The 19,888-nt window shown below is 38.6% G+C and overlaps 1 protein-coding gene across 1 annotated transcript in view; it reads left to right on the forward strand.

Moving 5' to 3' along the window:
- Positions 1-16,565, forward strand: part of LOC117242346 (adenylate cyclase type 6) — a 91,395-nt gene extending 74,830 nt beyond the window's left edge. Inside the window, exons 8-22 of the mRNA XM_033508913.1 lie at positions 253-374; positions 2,324-2,416; positions 2,703-2,849; positions 5,480-5,638; positions 6,063-6,311; positions 6,722-6,881; positions 7,492-7,589; positions 8,106-8,190; positions 8,934-9,050; positions 11,844-11,975; positions 13,016-13,254; positions 13,462-13,600; positions 13,938-14,157; positions 14,793-14,941; positions 16,017-16,565. Coding sequence (XP_033364804.1) covers positions 253-374; positions 2,324-2,416; positions 2,703-2,849; positions 5,480-5,638; positions 6,063-6,311; positions 6,722-6,881; positions 7,492-7,589; positions 8,106-8,190; positions 8,934-9,050; positions 11,844-11,975; positions 13,016-13,254; positions 13,462-13,600; positions 13,938-14,157; positions 14,793-14,941; positions 16,017-16,349 — 2,442 coding nt within the window. The 3' untranslated portion in view covers positions 16,350-16,565. The remainder of the gene's footprint in view (positions 1-252; positions 375-2,323; positions 2,417-2,702; positions 2,850-5,479; positions 5,639-6,062; positions 6,312-6,721; positions 6,882-7,491; positions 7,590-8,105; positions 8,191-8,933; positions 9,051-11,843; positions 11,976-13,015; positions 13,255-13,461; positions 13,601-13,937; positions 14,158-14,792; positions 14,942-16,016) is intronic.
- Positions 16,566-19,888: the final 3,323 nt, after the last annotated feature.

Genomic DNA, 19,888 nt, shown 5'->3' on the forward strand with positions numbered 1-19,888 from the left:
CAATTGCACGACCGATAATACCGAAAATAGATATATTCGAACAGCTGTTAAAGGTAGAAAATGATAGAAAAAAAGAAAGGTTCTAATCTGGCAATCCCTTGGGATATTTGCGCGAAGTATGCGAGGAAGGGACCATGAATTTCCCGTGCGATGCGAGGAAATTGCATTCCCCTTGCTCTTTGCTGTTCGAACGTCGTAGACGAGAGGCTGTACGCGATGAACGACGACGAATTTTCTCTGATTTTTTTGCAGGAACGGCTTCTATTGAGCGTGTTGCCACGCCACGTAGCCATGGAGATGAAGGCAGACATCGCAGGGAAGCCGAAAGATACCATGTTTCACAAAATTTACATTCAAAGGCACGAGAACGTCAGGTGAGTACCGCTTCGAGTATCCAAACGCGAAGATATCAAAAAAAAAAAATAAAAAGAGAAGAAGAAATATCTCAGAGATTTAGCGTCGTTATAAAGTTCAGGTTGATCGTGATTGACGATAGTTTTTGCACAGTTTGATTGACTTTCGGACATTTAAGTCGATGAAATTAGACTTGCACGTTTGGAGGTTTGAGATAGTTCGGTCAGAGGTTTGAGACTTTTTGTTTGAAGGTTTGAGAGCTTCTGTTTCAAGGTTTGAGAGCTTCTGTTTCGAGGTCTGAGAGCTTTTGTTTCCAGGTCTGAGAGCTTCTGTTTCAAGGTTTGAGAGCTTCTGTTTCGAGGTCTGAGAGCTTTTGTTTCCAGGTCTGAGAGCTTTTGTTTCAAGGTTTGAGAGCTTCTGTTTGAAGGTTTGAGAGCTTCTGTTTGAAGGTTTGAGAGCTTCTGTTTCAAGGTTTGAGAGTTTCTGTTTCAAGGTTTGAGAGCTTTTGTTTCGAGGTTTGAGAGCTTCTGTTTCGAGGTTTGAGAGCTTCTGTTTCGAGGTTTGAGAGCTTCTGTTTCAAGGTCTGAAAGCTTTTATTTGAAGGTTTGAGAGCTTTTGTTTCAAGATTTGAGAGCTTTTATTTCAAGGTTTGAGAGCTTCTATTTAAAGGTTTGAGAGCTTTTTCTCGGAGGTTTGAGACTTCTTGTCTGAAAGATAAAGATATTCCAAAAGAAATTTGGTCAATTTTCCCGTAAGGTTGGTAACTGAAGTCTTCGTAAATAATACTACGTACAATTTACCGAGTTTAAATCCTTCTTTTCAAAGGAGCAAGTTTGTTTAAAGTACGATACTAACTAAATGTATTCCATTACAAATTCATCGAATTCAATTAGTTTTTCCAATGCAAGGGATTCTTTCTGTAAGAATTAACCATATTCTACCGCGACGTTCTTCTTCTTTAAAAGAAACCTATTTACTGACCTCATTCATATTCTACTGCATAATAAACCACTGTATTCATTGCGTAATAATTTACCATAAAAATCCACCAAACAGCGTTTCCTATTCAAAAAGGGAAAACATGTCTGACCAAATCGATCACATTCTACTATACAGCGCTCAGCTCATTGCACGTTTACCCGTCGACTATTTAAAATAAGACTTGTACCAAGCTAGTTCCTTCATCCATAGAAAGGCGTCTGTCTCTGGAAACCAATTACACTGCACTATATATTAGACCAATTGTATTAACATCTCAGACGTTTCAATCAAAAATTTAGCGAAACCTAATTCCTTTTGCCAAAGGAAGAAAAGCCTGTCTGCTTAAACCACTCTTCTTCTACTGTGTAGTATACAGACAATGCAGCAGTATCTGCTCCTGAGTCATTGAAAATAGAAATCTACCGAAACCAATTCCTTGGAAACTCTTCGAAAGAAAGACAATTATCAGTCCAAATCAATCCTATTCTACCGTACAATCTATTATATGTTACACAATTAACTGCTTTACACAAAAACCCATGTAACGCAGTTAATTCGTTACTGTTGGATTGGCAACTAAGTGGTTGCGGATTTTGTCATTAGGTGGTATTGACAAAATCCGCAACCACTTAGTTGCCAACCCAATATATATATAGCTATATTTATATATAAAAATTCGCGTAATACGACAGGCTACTGTATCAGATTGCTAATAAAATATGTGAAAATTAATAGACACGCGTATCTGACTGAATAATTCTGGCACGGTGTATTCAGTGAGGCGAAACAGCTGAGCATCCAACTCTATTATACACCAGGCTGACACACGCGTCTATTATACGTTACGGTAACGCGTATCTGCCACTCGAGGCTCGTTAAGTCGCACGACATCTACTACCCTTACGAATTCCAATTAACATGCTGATATAATAACGACTAGAATATAATACCGAAGAATATATAATATTGCATTTGTTCTATTTTCTAGCATTCTGTTCGCCGATATCTGCGGGTTTACTTCGTTGTCGGATCAGTGCACTGCCGAGGAAGTCGTCAGGCTGTTGAATAAACTGTTTGCCTGGTTAGTCTATTTTATATTTATTTTTAATATTTTTCTATTTTTCCTATGCTATGTATTTTTCTTTTTTATTAGAATTTCATTAATCAATAATTTACTAAAATTTTGTATCAAGGCTGCTCGTCATATTTTTTCGTTATTTCGTTAAACAATTATACGAGTTGTTGATTTTACGTTAGAACGTTTCGATCGAATCTTTGCTTCAGTGTTCTTTGGAAATTGAAGATTTATTCTAATTAATGGAGGAATCATTCGCATGGAAATTCTATAATCTGTTTGTTACTGTTAGCTTCGACACGCTGGCGGCTGAGCACCATTGTCTTCGAATCAAACTACTCGGCGACTGCTATTACTGTGTCTCTGGACTTCCGGAACCGAGACCAGATCACGCTCGTTGTTGCGTGGAAATGGGTTTGGACATGATTAGCGCCATTACGTGAGTCTTTTGTCATATTAATTGCTATACGTGCATCCGATTTTTTTTATAGCTTTAATCACTGACCTATCATCACACGAGCCTCGTTGCTTCACCCTTTTCATCAACTTAACACGTTCATCGCTAATTTTCCCTCTGCAAAGCGCTAACCAAAATCATTTCTACTTCAATCGACACTGTTAACGAATTAGCAACGAAAATCCTTTCTCTGTGGTGTTGGCAACTAAGTGAGTGCGGATTTTGTCAATACCACCTAATGCCAAAATCTGCAATCACTTAGTTGCCAAGCCAATTTCAAATTGCAATCAAACGACGTGGTTTCACAGCCGCGAATTGAATTCATGACGATCATTGACGATTTCAATAGCGTTTGATTCTTTCCTCCTATCGACGAAGCTGCAACGATGAAATTATCGATAGTTAAAATACACAGACGTGATATTACGTCGAAGGCTTTTTACGCTTCGAAGCATTTTTCCAATCGAAATAAAAAATAATTAAAATCCATAAAATTGCCATTGCACGATGATCATTCGGATTTTTAAGTCAGTGTCAGTGAGAAATAGTTCGCGTGCAATTGTTGCGAATCTTTAATTTTTCATTTTTTCGTTTTTAATTTCAAATTTCTAATTCTCGATAGCCACTGGAAATCGAATTAATTGACAATTATCACCTTCTAAATTGTATCTCGTTATTTCCGGAGAAAATTCGTCGATGAAACTGTCGTTGACCAGAGTTTGAATATAGACACGCGACACTATGTTATTTCCCTTATGCTACGCTTCATAACGACTACAGTCAGTGCTATATTCTGTGTCGTTGATAGCATGGTATTTCTTAATTTTACTTTACCGACCGCTAGCGATTCAACAGCACACGCACGTCCGACCGGCAGCTCAGGCGCGGATTCTCCCTGGTGCCGGCTCTGTTTCGGTTTACACTCTCCAATACCATTCTTTTCGTCCATCGCGAACGGACAGTTTTTCAAATTGCTATAAAACCGTGGCAGCTTACGAAGCAACGCGATTGACGCGACTGAGCAAGGTATCTTAGTACTAAATAGCAAATTACTGCTCGAATAATGAGAAAGATTGTCGGCGATAAAAACCGATTAATCGGCTATCGGTCGGTAAGCGTGGGCGATAAAAATCCGATTAATCGGCTATCGGTCGGTAAAGTGTTGAGAAAAATTGCCGATACAAATTAACAAGAAAATTATAAATAGATGGGAAAAATAGATGTTTGGGAAGATCGTTAATAAATCGTTGAGGGAATTTATCGTGCAATGAAATGCAATTAAACCTTCGGGAAAAGCTTGCGTCTCTTACGAAACGCACTACACGCTCGCTGTACATCCTTCGAAATATCTGTGCGCCGCGGTTGATTTTATAAGGAAAATAGATAGAATACGAGCTTCTTTCGAGAGCTTCGTTCTGAAAAGAATTTACGATTTGTTTCGTTATAAATCGTCATTATAGAATCCTCGAGAGTGACCACGTTCGTTTCTACGGCCACCATCATTCCGAATAACCTTTTATTCTCCAAGGAAATCATTCCTTTGACAAGACTGGATGTTTTTCAGTCTCATAACGAGAATCCACGTCTCGACAGTCTACGGTCTACTTTGACTCGTTTGCTCTGTTTCCGGCTCTTAAAACGCTCTCTCTAACCTGCTTCTTCTGCCCCGCCATTTCTTCTATCATACGACGGAAACGCTATTAAACGATAATTCTGCGAAAATGCAAGCTACCCGTGTAATTTGAAACTACCTGTAGTCACGAGATTAAGAAATAGAAAGGAAAGCTCTGTTTAGTTTCAACGAGGATCTCTGATCGTACGTTCAACGTCCGAGGAATTTTTCAAACACCCTGTATGTCGTAATTTGCCATCGTGTCTTTGTCATCGTATCTATCATAATTATTACCATCATATCTACGCTTAATCCACTTGCAGGAAAAATGAAGTCCATAAGCGGAATTACAATCGCAGCTGAGAGAAAGAAACGAAATTAACTTTTCGCTTGCAACAAGCTTCCAACGGGATCTGACATTCGAGAATTTTTTAAGCAGCCTACGTACCGCGATTTCTCACTGAAAATTAACTTGTTTCTCACTGTAAACACAATTCTATTCGCTGACTTTTTTTTTTACATTAAACCAACTTTCACCGACATGCTGATCTAGACTGGGGGACTTTTGAAACACCTTGTACATAGTATAACTTCTCATTCATATTTTTACGTAAATAATTTCAAAGAAACAATCCATCCTCTGTAATTACAATCGTTTGTGACTCGCAGTAACAGACCGTAGTTCTCCATTCTAGAGAAGTCACAACTTTTTGAACACTCTATATATGTATTGGGTTGGCAACCAAGTGATTGCGGATTTTGTCATTAGGTGGTACTGGAAAAATCCGCAATCACTTAGTTGCCAACCCAATACTATAATTTCTCATTCCAACCATACTTAGAGAAACGAATTATCCTTTGTAACGATACTTCTTCTTTTTTTTTTTTTTTTTTTCTTTAATTAGCAGTAAGAGATCGCGATATTTTATTTCGAAAGAACCAATGGAAATCCGATTATCGCGATGATATTCTCGATATACTTGACGATAAACTTTTCCAGTTTATATCGAGAGGTTGGTGCGGTGAACGTGAACATGAGAGTGGGGATACACACAGGCAGAGTTCATTGCGGGGTCCTTGGCTTGAGGAAGTGGCAGTTCGACGTCTGGAGCAACGACGTCACCCTGGCCAACTACATGGAAAGCGGCGGAATACCGGGGCAAGTTTCTCTCCTATTCTCTTTTTCCCTCAGCGACGAAATTTCCAAGCGACCATTGGGAAACCAATTTCCATTGGGGAAGAACGTTGTCTCACATCATCAACTTACTATTATTTTCCTATTGTACGCTTTGAATAATAAAAATACTCCGGTGGCGTCCTGAGCGAAACATGTGATTTCCGCGTGGCAGTCAAAGTGTTAATGGACACCTGAGGTCTCTAGTATGATTTCAATATAATTAAAATCGACAGTTCAATTGCTAATGATATTGATTAATAACGTGGCAATCGTATGTGGGTTAACAACGTAAAAATCCGTTCGAAGAAGCTGATAGACAGAAAGTTGTGATTTATTTTTCAAAAACCTCGATCGATGAACTGTACCGTGGTGTTGGAAATGACGAGCTGCGATTATTTCTGTACAGACGAGTGCACATCACGAAAGAAACACTGGACTGTCTTGATGGCGTTTACGAGGTGGAAGAGGGCCATGGGGGTGAGAGAAACGCGTATCTGAAGGAGCACGATATCAAAACCTACCTAATTGTCCCCGGAGACACGTATAAGGGTAACTTACCCTCGTCAGGGCTGAGGAAAGGTTTGCCAGCGAATGGCAACGTGTCGAAAGAGATGAGAGTGATGGGACACGGTTCGCAACACGGCAAACAGAACAAGTAACTGGTTCATTGTTTCTTTTCATTTTTCTTCTTCCTTTTACGTTTTCTCCTTGTGAAAATAATTTTAGACCAACGCGCGTGGATTTTCCTAAACTTCGTACATTCCGAAATCGTAAGTTTCTTCGGAATACGAATCTTTAATAGGAAAGTTAACTCTTTTCTATTTTATCATATTAAATAAATATCATTATTTATTTATTTGTTATTTTTTAAATATCAAAATATATTTCTACGGATCGTGTGAAATGATCGATCGTACGATATAATTTCCAGGGGTCGGGGTATCGAAAGAAAAATTTTCGAGACTTAAATCGCGACGAATGTTTGATTTATGAATTTTCAGTTTTCCAATGTAAGAAGTTTCTCTTGTACGGACCTTTCTGTATCGGTTATTAATCCTGCGACAGATTAGGGTTTGGCGAGACGACCGAGGCGAAAAAGGACCCGGAGGACGAGGTGAACGAGTACCTGATGAGAGCAATCGACGCCAGGAGCATAGATCGATTAAGAGCGGAGTATTGTACGCCCTTTGTCCTAACTTTTCGCCTGCCCGACGTCGAAGGGAAGGTAAATGCAAATTCTTGTCCCCTTCCTGTTTATTTCAAAGATTCGTATTAATTTATAATTCCTGAAATAATTTATCTTTCCTCTAAAAGACTCTCGATAATTTACTGCCGTAAGATCGTGCAATAATTAATAATCGGCTAATAAATTACGCCATTTTGTGTTCGTCTTTGGCTTTCTTTTATTCTTTCATTATTATTGTCATTATTTTTTAACACGTTCACACTAGCGCTGCTATTTTATTTCTGTGCTCGTATTCGTGTTTGTAACAAGTTTATAGCATCGAATGGTTATTTGTTTAAATAAATCCTACTTTTTTCAATTAATGTACGCTAAATTTATATTATTTAAACGTTTTTTGCTGGTACGCACCGTCCGATGGAACGTTCGAGCGTGAGCCACCGGTGGTACACGCCGTCTAATGGGAGACTCGAGCGTGAGCCACCGGTGGCGCACGCCGCTCGTACGTGTTAAATCAAAGTGACCTAATCTACTGTTGTTTAAACGGAATAACATTCGAGGGTTTTGTTCGTAAGAAAACTGAGAAAGTGCTATGTATCCGCGAAGATTTCGAAGAAGAAGAAACTATTTATTCGTAAACCATTTGTTGCAGTATTCGCGCGAAAGGGACAGAATGCTCTCGGCATATTTCGTGTGCTCCGGCTTCGTCTACATGGTCGTCGTGATTGCCATAGCGATCACTCTACGAGGGTAACTCTGTCGTTCTGTTAATTAAACCGTCGATCAACTAGGCTTTGTCCAAATGTCGCTTTGCATCATATCGAAAGCCAATAATTTTCAAAAGTTTGTAACGCGATCGGGATTTCGGTAAATTCCATTTTATTTCGATTCTACTGAAATTCAACAAGGACGTGCGTAAATCGAAACGTATTCCCGTACAAATTATATTTCCAAATTTTTCGGTTCCATGTCGCTGCTACGTGTTGAACAGCCACTGCTAGAAGATCGAACATGGTTTCTGTTGATATAGTTCGTCAGGAATAGGATAATAGCAGTTAGAAAAATATATAACAGCTAGAAATGAGAAAGGTTGTGTAGAAGGACCGATATTGGTTTCAGTTACGATTCTACCATCTGTTATCGTATCGGTCCTGTATCCGCGTATTTCGAAGTGCTTCTATATCGACAGAAACGGTTCTATTGACCGAGCAAAAGTGAAGCCTCCAGAGGCTTTCATAACGGTTACGAAATTGAATCATTTTTCAGGAGCGGATACTTTTACACTTGTGTGACAGTGAGCACGTTGATCATCGCCACGATCAATGGGATACTACTGGCAGAGAAGAACGAGGTGAGACTTTCGCTCAGACTATCGTCCTTCTCCGCTATCTGCGAGGAAAAGAATTCTTCAAACGAATTTGAGGAATCGCGTTGCAACGTGCATCGCGAGCAAATCGATCGCGTTCGCTCTTTGGAATCTTGCCACTTCCTCTTGACCTTGAATTCGTGGCGTGATTCCAGGTCACAATGCCGAGGTCGTTAATCGTGTCTCGTACATACGTCGCCGGCGATTACATAATTCGCGGTATTTGTCCCGTACACGCGACGAAAAATTTCGACGAAAGAAGGAAAATCATTGAGAAAATTTCTATGGAATTTCACTGGCACGGTACTCTCGAAATATTACGCGTTCCACGATTACTTCCAGGCATTGGATTGGCAACTAAGTGATCGCGGATTTTGTCATTAACGCCTAATGACAAAATCCGCAATCACTTAGTTTCCAGCTCAATAGAATGAAAAATATGACAAAAACGAACGATAGGTTGCACTATTAGGTTTCCTACAAATTTTCAGTGACAGTATTTTCCAAATTTCGTTGGAGAATTTTTATCAAAAAAAAAAAAATACTACAAATTAAAGAATATTAGAGTTTTGTAACCAAACGAGAACGATTTATTTCGACGATAATACACCGTTTCAGAGATTTTCCAGCCAATCTATTCAAAAGAGAATAAGACTATAACTGAAGACTCGAAGAGATGAAATCTTTCAACTACGTAGACGATGTACGTTGAAATTCTGTTTCTTTAGAGAGTGCCACGGTGTCTGCGAGATTTTGCGGTGCACGTGTTCGAGAATCGTGGAGTCGCTCAGGTGTTAGCTACGTGTGTCGTGTTTCTCACTTTCGCCACAGCTTTATCACCGTTGGTAAGCTCACGTTATTACAGTACTACACACTATAAGTTCTAACATTATGCTAGTGCTCCAAGATAATACAGATCGCTGTACTACAGACATTTGTTGACGTATGTTTATTACTCGCAAGCAGTTTCTTAGTAACGAAAACACAGATAAATCTGTTCACATTATCTCTTCTTTAGGTTCTTCCACCTAAACCAAGAGAAAGGTTTTAGATATCGATGAATGATAGCCGTCTATTGAGATGCGTATAATTCTATGTGCTACACTAGATTAGCTGCGTGGTAGTGACACATGTGTGTGCATATGAGTGTGTGCAAGTATGTGTGTGCGCGTCTCGAAAACAAAGGAACGTAAACTGTTCAGCCAGTTAACAGTCTGGTATGGAAGAAGATGAGACAAAGGAAGTGCTGAGACGCGTGTGTCGCGCAAACTCGAGGATTACATGATAAAAACAAGGTTAAGCCGAAGCACAACTATTAACTTTCTTTTTTTATTAAACTCTATTTTTGCGCTTAATAGTCGCAATCGAGTGTACACTGACGCGTATGTAAAAATCAAGTACGCGACTGGTCTAAGGATAGAAACCGGTAAACATATGTTGACAATTCTAAGGATACAGAATAAATGAAGTTTTACTGTGTCTGAGGAAAGCTAGGGGTGGCTGTGTCTCAGAACACGGCACCGTCGGATTTCTTGATGACAATTTTGGTTAGGAAAGCGAGGGCAGTAGACACCGCTTCCGATTGGATAATAAGAAGGTTGCTGGACCAGGAAGGGTTTTAGCCGCCCTCCAGAGAAACTTGCTAACGGAAGATACCGAACGCGAGGAAAACCAACTTTCCCGTGTCAGCCCGTAGCAAACAATAAATGTAAAGGTGCACTTAAAACGAAAGATACTCGTTTGGTTGTTGAAGGACCGTAACTATGAAAATGCCAAGACCCATGGTGGGTCTTTAAGACCATTGAGGGTACGCACCAAAGATGCGTAGACATCTGGCTACCATGTTGCCCTCGGTGTGCGCCCTGGTCTCTGATGTGGATCGATGTTACACGTGCTAGCGTATCGATGAATATCCTTGAAATCGTTTATCGAATAAATATAAAACTATTTTAAGATGAATTCTAAGCGGGAACTTAGTGTTTCTATAGCATTATTTCGGCAATCGAGATGCAAAATTATCAACGCCATCTAATAATTTGCTTACGATATAGCTTGAGCAAGTAGCCTATTTGTTAACAGACTGTGAATATCGAACGCTATATTGCTGAATGTCGTTCGTTGTTTAGCTTCGTCTGTATTGCCTATCACGTAGTGACATGGACGTACAGTGTAAAAGAAATCTACTGTAATATCAACGATTGCAGGCATTCCAGCAGCTCGGTATAGTATTGTCTAAAAGCTGGTGTAATTCCTCAAAATCCGACAGAATCTCGCGCACCGTATTATTAGGAGAAAATTCATGAGAGTGGCTATCGATCATCATTTAATACTAGGTATATATAATGAAATAGATAGCTATAGCCATCATCCATCATCGACGAATCTATAAATCCATTGATCTGGCAGAGAATATGAACGACATTGGCCTACGATCTCATTAGAATTCCATTTTTCCTCCACTACTTGTCAGATAGAAAACTATTAAAACACGTATAGAGTATTAACGGTATTATGAAACTAAGAGAACTCTACAAGTTTCTTTTCTATTTTACAGGTAGAACTTTTATACAAACTACTGATAAAACTGTAATATTATTGCCGTGCCTACAGGAATTAAAGTTTTTAGATGATTAGCAACATATCATGGATCTAAAATAAATTTTAATATTACGTTTATTTGGTCAATTGGTTTTATTTTAATATTCACAATTGGAGGATTAACAGGAGTAATATTATCTAATTCATCGGTTGATATTATCTTACATGATACATACTATGTTTCATTATGTTTTATCTATAGGAGCAATTTTTGCAATTATTAGAAGATTAATTCGTTGATATCCATTAGTTACTGGATTAATATTAAATAAAAAATGATTAAAAATTCAATTTAATTCAATAATAGCTATACCTCGACGATATTCAGATTATCCTGATTTAATTTCTTCCGTTGGAGCAATAATTTCTATAAATAGAATACTATTCTTAATTTTAATTATTTTTGAAAGATTAATCACTTAGTTGCCAACCCGATAGAAGCTATTTGCACAAAGTTGTGTCACATACAATTCGTTAGAGAAATCGAGGAATCGAGAAATGAAAGTTCTATCGAAACGTACATTTCGTCAAGGTGATATTAGAAAACACTTGGAACATTACGATTAGATTCGTAAGTATATATAGTACGAATATGTAAAGACGCGATGATACCAAACTTGATGAAACCAAGGTCAAGCGTAGCGAAAACCATACGTCGTTCCTCGACTCCTGCACGTCAAATAATTCAGCAAACACGGTAAGAGGCTGATTTAAAAATAGCTGGGGATATATTTGGAGCTTGTTCGAGATAGACCTTTTATAGCAACAGTTTTAAATTTGGAACGTGGGTGGCAAAAATTGCCAAGCAGCTAAATATAAAAATACATGTTAGTGGACGAGCGCAGGGAAACGTTGGAAAAGCCAGTTTCTAATCGAAAGGACAATTAAAAGTACACAACATAGGACAATCGATGGATGATTTTGCATTTTACATGGTTCGGTTTCATTTTCACCGATCGTTCGATCGAGAAAGAGGAACTTTTTAGGAGGAAAAAATTGGAAACGCGATGGAAACCGATTGATTTGTTTTTCGATTGCAGGTAACGCTGGAAGATGGTCACGTGTGTGGGAACGTGACGTCTTCATTGACCGAGTGGCCAGATAATTCAAGCGTAACGTTCCAGAGTATCGACACGCCCGTCGATGTTTGCTATTACACTGTCTTTGCTGACGTAAGTAACTGTGATCGATTCGATGTGCCCAGCCGCGAAGCTCCACCTTGAATTAACTCGGGATTAACCGGAAACGCGATGGCTGCTACTTGTGTGCAACTCAGACCGCGTTCCCAAGCTACGTCAAAATCGTTTCCATGCACATGCACGCGATTCGATGACTCTGTGCTTTAATCTAACTTCACTTTACACGAGTTTACACTAATGAAGTTTGTATGGATCTTCAAAGATAATTGCACGAGTCTAAATCAAGCTTGCTCTGACCTAATCCTAGTGAAACTGTACCATCAATCGAAGGCGAAATGAGCTATTTATTATTATTATTGAGCTGATTGATGCAAGCTGATTAATTCGAGCGGGACAACACTTTTAAATCGAAGACAAAATGAGTCGAGCCTAGGATTAGTTAAACTTAACTTTGTTTGAGATCTTCAGCTCAGCCATACCGATTCAAACCTAGTTCAATTAAGCCGAATTATGTGAAACCTAGCTATACAAATCGGGTCAAACTGAGCCGAACGTAATCAATTCGAATCAAACTGAGTCAAACCTAGCTAATTCGAATCAAACTGAGTCAAACCCAGCTGAAGTTGAGCCAAGGTGAACCAAACTTAGACAAGTTGAGTCAAACTGAGTCAAACCCAGTTAAAGTCGAGCCAAACTGAATCAAACGCAGCTAAAGTCGAGCCAAACTGAGTCAAACGCAGCTAAACTCGAGCCAAATTGAGTGAAACCCAGCTAAAGTCGAGCCAAACTGAGCCAAACCCAGCTAAAATCGAGCCAAAGTGACTCAAACCTAGACAAGTTGAGCCAAACGCAGTCAAACCTAGCTAATTCCAAACCAAAGCGAGTCAAAGCTAGCTAAATCAAGTAAATGAGTCAAACCTAGCGAAGAGAAGTCGAAACGAGTCAAATCTGATTGAGCCAGGTTGTAATTTAAAACGCCTATTATTGCTATTCCTGTATCTGTGGCCCTATTATCCCTAGATTTCTGCATCTATACGTAATAACACATTAATTTCGTATGATATATGTTACAGCTTTTCCCGGTACTAGTGATGCTAGTTATGATAACCTGCGCTGTCTATCAGATTTTAACATCGGTGTTCAAAGTAGCTATACTAAGCCTAGTAGTCGCTTGCTATTTATCCATCAGCATCTACGAAGCTATACACGAAAGAGATGTAGAACTGACTGGAAGATGGTTAGCAGGTGTTCTGGTGATTTTCTTTATGACGTGTCTCATTGCTCATTCCCAACACACAGAAGCTACTTACAGGTAATACCTTTCACTCGCAATAAAATTAATACTCAGACCCATTAACAAGTAACGGTTTCATCGTAATCTTACGAATACGATCATTTCTCTAAATTTGGGTGAATTTTTTGGAAAGCTTACAAATTGAAATAAAATGCCAACATTCCTGCCAATCGCTGTTTCTTCGAATTGGGAAAAATGACGAATGAAAAATGTTGGTAAATGCAGGTTGGACTTCTTATGGAAGTTGCAAGCAACCGAGGAGAAAGAAGAAATGGAGCACCTGAAAGCCTACAACCAAAAGCTGCTGGCCAACATACTTCCGGAACACGTGGCTGCCCACTTCTTATCTACGGTTAATTCAGACGTAAGAACGTTAACAATCTATAATATTTATACAAAAGAAATCGTATAAATTTTATCGGGCGATAATTAGGATTCGCGAAGACCAACGAAATCTATGACTTCCTCTATCGTAATTGTAGTAAACTATGGAACTAATATCTCTGCTACTGAAGGTATCTCGTATCTGCCACTTAATAGAAACTAGAAAAACAAGCGTTGAAAATCTCAACTCTGATAGTTAAACGAACTGTATTCAATTTCATAGTGGGAAATTGGGTGTCCCCATATTTTTAATTGGATCGCGACTCTTCTCTGCCCGTCAGCTTATCGACATTCTTCCATGTAATTAACGATTGCAGGAATTGTACCACGAGCAGTGCGACTTCGTTTGCATAATGTTCGCCTCGATACCTAACTTTTCCGAGTTTTACGTGGAGCTCGAGGCGAATAACGAGGGCGTCGAGTGTCTCAGGCTGTTGAACGAGATCATCGCCGATTTCGACGAGCTTCTAGCTGAAGAGCCGTACAAATACATCGAGAAGATCAAGAGCACTGGTGCCACGTACATGGCTGCATCCGGTGAGAACTTACACCACCAGCTATCCCTTTTTTTTTTTTTTTTTTTTTTTTGTACACCTCTCCTCTACCCGATTACACTATTCAACGAGGCACTGATTAAAATTCGCAACGTCGTATCTCCTGTGTTTCTCTTCCTTTCTCCTATTGCTACATATTTTTTAATGCCAACAGAGGACCAGCTTTATCTTTTTCATGGAACAAATTACGTATTTTCCGTGTCACGGGCTACCAGTCTGTTCTATACTGTTTTTTTTTTCTTTTATTTTTTTGCTTATATTTTCGAATCTCTTCGGCAAATCTTTCGCGACCTAGTTTCTTGTATTGTTTGTTTCATTTTTCGAAAATTCTGAATTCTTCGTGATGAAACATTGGGAAACATTTTGCAAGTTTTTTTTTTACGGAAGATTTGGGTATTTTTTAAAGAGATCACATTTTCTCATTGCCGAATATTCAGCGATTCAAAGTATATGTTACGTTACTGGTAATGTACTGCGTTAAATCTGTGCAAGCGTCTCGTTGTAAATCTTTTTATCGGAAGAGTTGGAGCATTTTCCTGGCAATTTATTTTAAGAGAAAACAGAGGCCCGGCAATTTTTAATCTTCTAAGAGAATTTTCCTTTGTACTCTTTCGGTAGGATTAACGAAGAACACCTGCGACATGAAAGATTACAAACACGTAACCGCGATGGCAGACTACGCGCTCAGGATACGCGAACAGCTGGCGTCTGTTAACGAACACAGCTTTAACAACTTCCGGTTGCGTGTGGGCATCAATATTGGACCGGTAACGTCGATCAATTTCGCACTAGCTGTACGACACTCATCGAAACATCTACTTTCGTCCAGAACTAAACACTCAGCAAAATTCTATGAACTTCAACAGAACATGAGTATTAGACAAACTCCCTGAAATTCCTCTACTCCGAAATAAACTTCAAATCTCCTACATTCTAAAAATTGGCTAACCTCGACGAACCAATTTTTCAAACTGTCCTGGTGAACAATAAAACGTGGTAAATATTGGGTTGGCAACTAAGTGATTGCGGATTTTTTCGGTTCTACCTAATGATAAAATCCGCAATTACTTAGTTGCCAATCCAATATATCCAAACCAAAAATCGAATATTAACAAATTAATTCATTAAACAAATGTTCGAATCTATTCTGATATACCGTGAACCGGATTCCAAAATTAAATTTCCACAAAAGAAAAGCCCCGGTAAACAAACTTTTCCTCCTTTCCTCATATACGAAAGAACTTAAAAAAAGAACAAAAATGAAACCCCATTAAACAAATGTTAGAACCTATTCTCATATACGGTGAACCATAGAACGAAAAATTTCTCCAGATTCCAAAATTAAATTTCCACAAAAGAAAAGTCCCAGTAAACAAACGTTTCCTGCTTTCCTCATATACGATAAAATTAAAAAAAAAAATGAAACCCCATTAAGCAAATGTTAGAACCTATTCTGATATACGGTGAACCATAGAACGAAAAATTTCTCCAGATTCCAAAATTAAATTTCCACAAAAGAAAAGCCCCAGGAAACAAACGTTTCCTGCTTTCCTCATATACGATAAAATTAAAAAAAAATGAAACCCCATTAAGCAAATGTTAGAACCTATTTTCATATACGGTGAACCATAGAACGAAAAATTTCTCCAGATTCCAAAATTAAATTTCCACAAAAGAAAAGCCCCAGTAAACAAACGTTTCCTCCTTTCCTCGTATACGATAGAAGTTAAAAAAAAAGAAAGAAAAAAAACATTTGAAAAACGGGTACAGAGTAAAAATCAAATTTGTCCGGGAAGAAATCCCAGTGGATGATATATTTTTTTTGAACTTGTTCCAATGTAGGTCGTCGCCGGGGTGATAGGCGCCCGAAAGCCGCAGTACGATATTTGGGGTAACGCGGTAAATGTGGCCTCGAGGATGGAGTCTACAGGCGTATTGGATGGGATTCAGGTCACCCAGGAAGTTCGCGACATCCTAATCGCCAAAGGATATCCGCTCACCTGTCGTGGTACCATTCAGGTGAAAGGCAAGGGTAGCATGGTCACTTATTTCCTGGATGGTCCTCGTGAGCCAACCAAGGCCAGCAATATCTACAGCAATAGCAACGAGGAGAAAATCAGCTCTGTGACGAATGGTAATTTCGATGGACCTGTCTCGCCTACCGTCGACGTCTGAACCATCTTTTTATCTCGTACGGTCCATAGGGACCGAGAGAGAATTTCTGCAACGAGAACAACATTTTTCTGTAGGGGAAAAAATATTCCTATTTTCCGGATGTGCGAAGAATTTTCGAACGGCGACAAATGACGGTAAATGAGAAAAGGATACGCTGTCTTTTGGGTGACGTAATCAGCTTCTGGATTCAGCTTTGTAATATCTTTGCTGAAGCAAAAAAAAAAAAAAAAATTTGAGGAAAGAAAGAAATCCAAAAGCAAATAAAGAAAATGCAAAATTACGCGGAGGAAATCAAACGAACTCTCAGAGGGAATTCAAAGGAATCAAAATTCAAAGGAATTTAGCTTTTTAACGAAAACACGATCGAACGATAGTTGTGGCAACGTTGCAATGAGAAATCATGTTTATAGACACGAGGCAGACAGACGATAATAATCGTTTCCTATATCGCTCCGTGTTCTTTCTCCGATCGATAGAAGCAAGGCAAATTCATTGGAAATATAAATAATATCGTGTCTGAAGTGGAAGACGAGAGGAGAGATCAAGATCCTATGCATAGTATTTTTCCAAACAGTCGAATCATCTGTACACTACTTAACCGTTAGAAGATTCAGAGAGGAGAAGTTGGAATGCAGTTTGGAAACTTGGATTCGGAAAAAAATGTATCTTTTTGTCGTTAATATTGGGCTGGCAACTAAGTGGTTGCGGATTTTGCCATTAGGGGGCATTGGCATAATCCGCAATCACTTAGTTGCCAACCCAATAGAAACACGCAAGTGTTTTTTCAAGGACATCGATATTCCTCGCAAAGTCTTGAACTTCTTTTTCTTTAACACTCTGTATATACCGCGTTATCGTTATTTTCATGGTATTTAGAGATATGGTATTTAGAGGTTGGCAATTCTGATGTTAAATTATTTCGCTGTCCGTTTGCCTGTCCTACGATCCACCGACTACCGTCCCCAATGACGACGAGAATCGATTTCTAAGATTCGTCGAGTAGTTGCGAGTGGAACACGCAGGCGAGAAATCGTGTGAGCTCAAACTAACTTCCACCATGTATCTCACCAATACATCGCGCTATATACAATAGCATCGTTACAGCGCGTGTCGTACTTAAGCCGTATCTCGCTATTCTCTCTGATTAGCTGCTTCGATTGCATTCTAATCCGGGGAATATGATCCTTCTAAGTTGTCAGCCATATCAATTTACAGGCTCTGGGATCAAGTAACTAATTCAGTGGTCAAATATCGTAATGGAGATGTATATCTGCAGAATGGAATCGCTCGAGTACTGAGTATCGTGCACGATTCGACGAATTGCTTTTCTAAGAGGATTGTAATTTAGAAAATTGCTTCTCCAAAGGGAAGACGTTATGAAAGTATAATTTGACAAATTTCTCTTCTCTTTTGTCTTGTTTTTTTTTATTTAAGATACGTGGTCGCATTAGTGGATAAGATCCGTAGAAATTTATTTAGAGAGCTATAATTCTGCTTGCGTTCGATTTGAATAAATTTTCAAGTAACTTTCCAACTTCCCACTTTTCTAATTTACAAACGATCCCACAATCGATTGTCCTGGTTTTCGAATAGCCCGCGCTCCAGCTTTCCACTCCGACGTACCAAGAAAAATATAATCTTCGATATCCAGTTGCCAGAAAATCACGTCGATCTGTTCGAGCGATATTTGACCAAGTAAAAGAACGCGATCGCACATTCGAAGCTGGTAATTTGATATCTGGCTGTCAGCTCGTTACGCCCATTCTTCTAGTCAATACACGAAAGATTAATAGGAGACGCTCGATACAACGAAACCGTGGCTGGGTTCTTCGTACTGAAATTTCGTTGGAAAAAAAAAAAACAGAACGAGATGGGACCACGGCAAGTCTCTACGAACGAGTTCACGGCGAAGACGAACGAAAGAAAGAAAGAAAAAAGAGAAAGAAATCTACTCGAAGAAAAGAGAAAAAAAGACTCACTATTTTTACATTTCTCTTTTTTTAACTCTAATTCATCGACAAGATTAATCGTCGATTAATGAGTTTTTTAATCACGTGTAAAGATCATCTTCTATATATATACCTATACATATATATACATAGAATATATATTTAAAAATATATATATATATATATATATATTCTGAAAATATTTTAGATAAGAGAATACACGCGTTTCTGCACAGTGTAATTTGGTCTGATAGTAGATAGTGTTTATCGACTAAACAATGCCGCGTATGGTTGCACTAACGATACCTTCTAAGCAACCGCAACTGTGTTCTATAAGTCAATAACGTGTTACTACAGAATTCTTTTGTAATTTTCTGTTCATTCGGTGAGAAATGTAGTAATACGATTTTTTATCCTTCTCGATAAAATGGCAAATATTTTATTGAAAATATTTCCAATACAGAACGTAGTACTACGTTTATCGAGACTTTACGTTTATTGAAAGATTTGTGGCTGTCGCAGAGCGGATTCTCACACTTAGCACAGTTCTACGTAATACTGTTCGAAGCTTTCGGGTGGAAACTCAAAAGGAACCTGTTTCCAACGTTTCGCCAGCATTGCGGCTGACAGCGACGAGAACACGATTCACTGCGTTTTTAAACTGCGAAGCAGCTGGTAAAAGAAATTTCTTTTCGACTCGGTTTCTACCAGAGAGCCTCGAACCGTGTCGTGTTCGTACTCCTGCGAGTGTTAAGCGTGATCAAGATTTAACATTTCAAATTTTGTAATAATTCCAAATTTCTTAATTTTCGACTTTTATCAATTTTTTAACTCAACTTCTCCAATTTCTTCGAGCTACCGAATCTTCTAATTTTTAAATCTCCAAAGTCTTAAATTTTCCTTACTAATTTTATTGCTCTCCGCATTTCTATACTCGCTAAAAAAAAAACGTATTACTACGTTCGTAAATATTTAGCTACGTATTTTGATTTCAGTCAGGAAACCGTTAAATAATCTACAGACGTGAAATTTCCTAAGCGATCTAAATGCCTAAACTATTCTTTATTTTGTATCACCGTACGATACTTTGAAGAGGCAACGTCCGGCGTCGTGTATGCGAGGCGAGTGAAAAGTCGCGTCACGCTGTGCAATTTAAATGAAAAAAATTCCCAACGAAGATTATATTATAATTATGAATAAGCGACGCAAGATCGATGTTCTGACATAGTCAATAAAGTAATGGAAAATCGGAGCCTGGTGCGCTGATTCAATTACGTGTATCAGCAAATTTAGCGATTTTAGTCACTAGAATCTAGTGACATTTTCCTATCTATCGATAAATTGCGCGTTTCTACGCGTTTCTAGGAAATCGAAAGATGCAAACGTTTCTCACGTTTCATGCGTTCGATGTACATAACGTACAAAAATTACGTATCCAAATTTCTCAATTTTTTTCATAGAATTGTGAAACTTCTGGATATTCGCAGTTTATCTGCCAACGATATTCAAACGTCTGATTTAGTCGTTCGTAATTTAATATTTTCTCCTTCTTTTTATCAAAATTTCTTCCTTTCTTTTACAAATCTCGCT

The sequence above is a fragment of the Bombus vosnesenskii genome, unplaced genomic scaffold (genome assembly GCF_011952255.1).
Source record: "Bombus vosnesenskii isolate JDL3184/JDL3185 unplaced genomic scaffold, Bvos_JDL3184-5_v1.1 scf7180000016274, whole genome shotgun sequence".
Lineage (NCBI taxonomy): Eukaryota > Metazoa > Arthropoda > Insecta > Hymenoptera > Apidae > Bombus > Bombus vosnesenskii.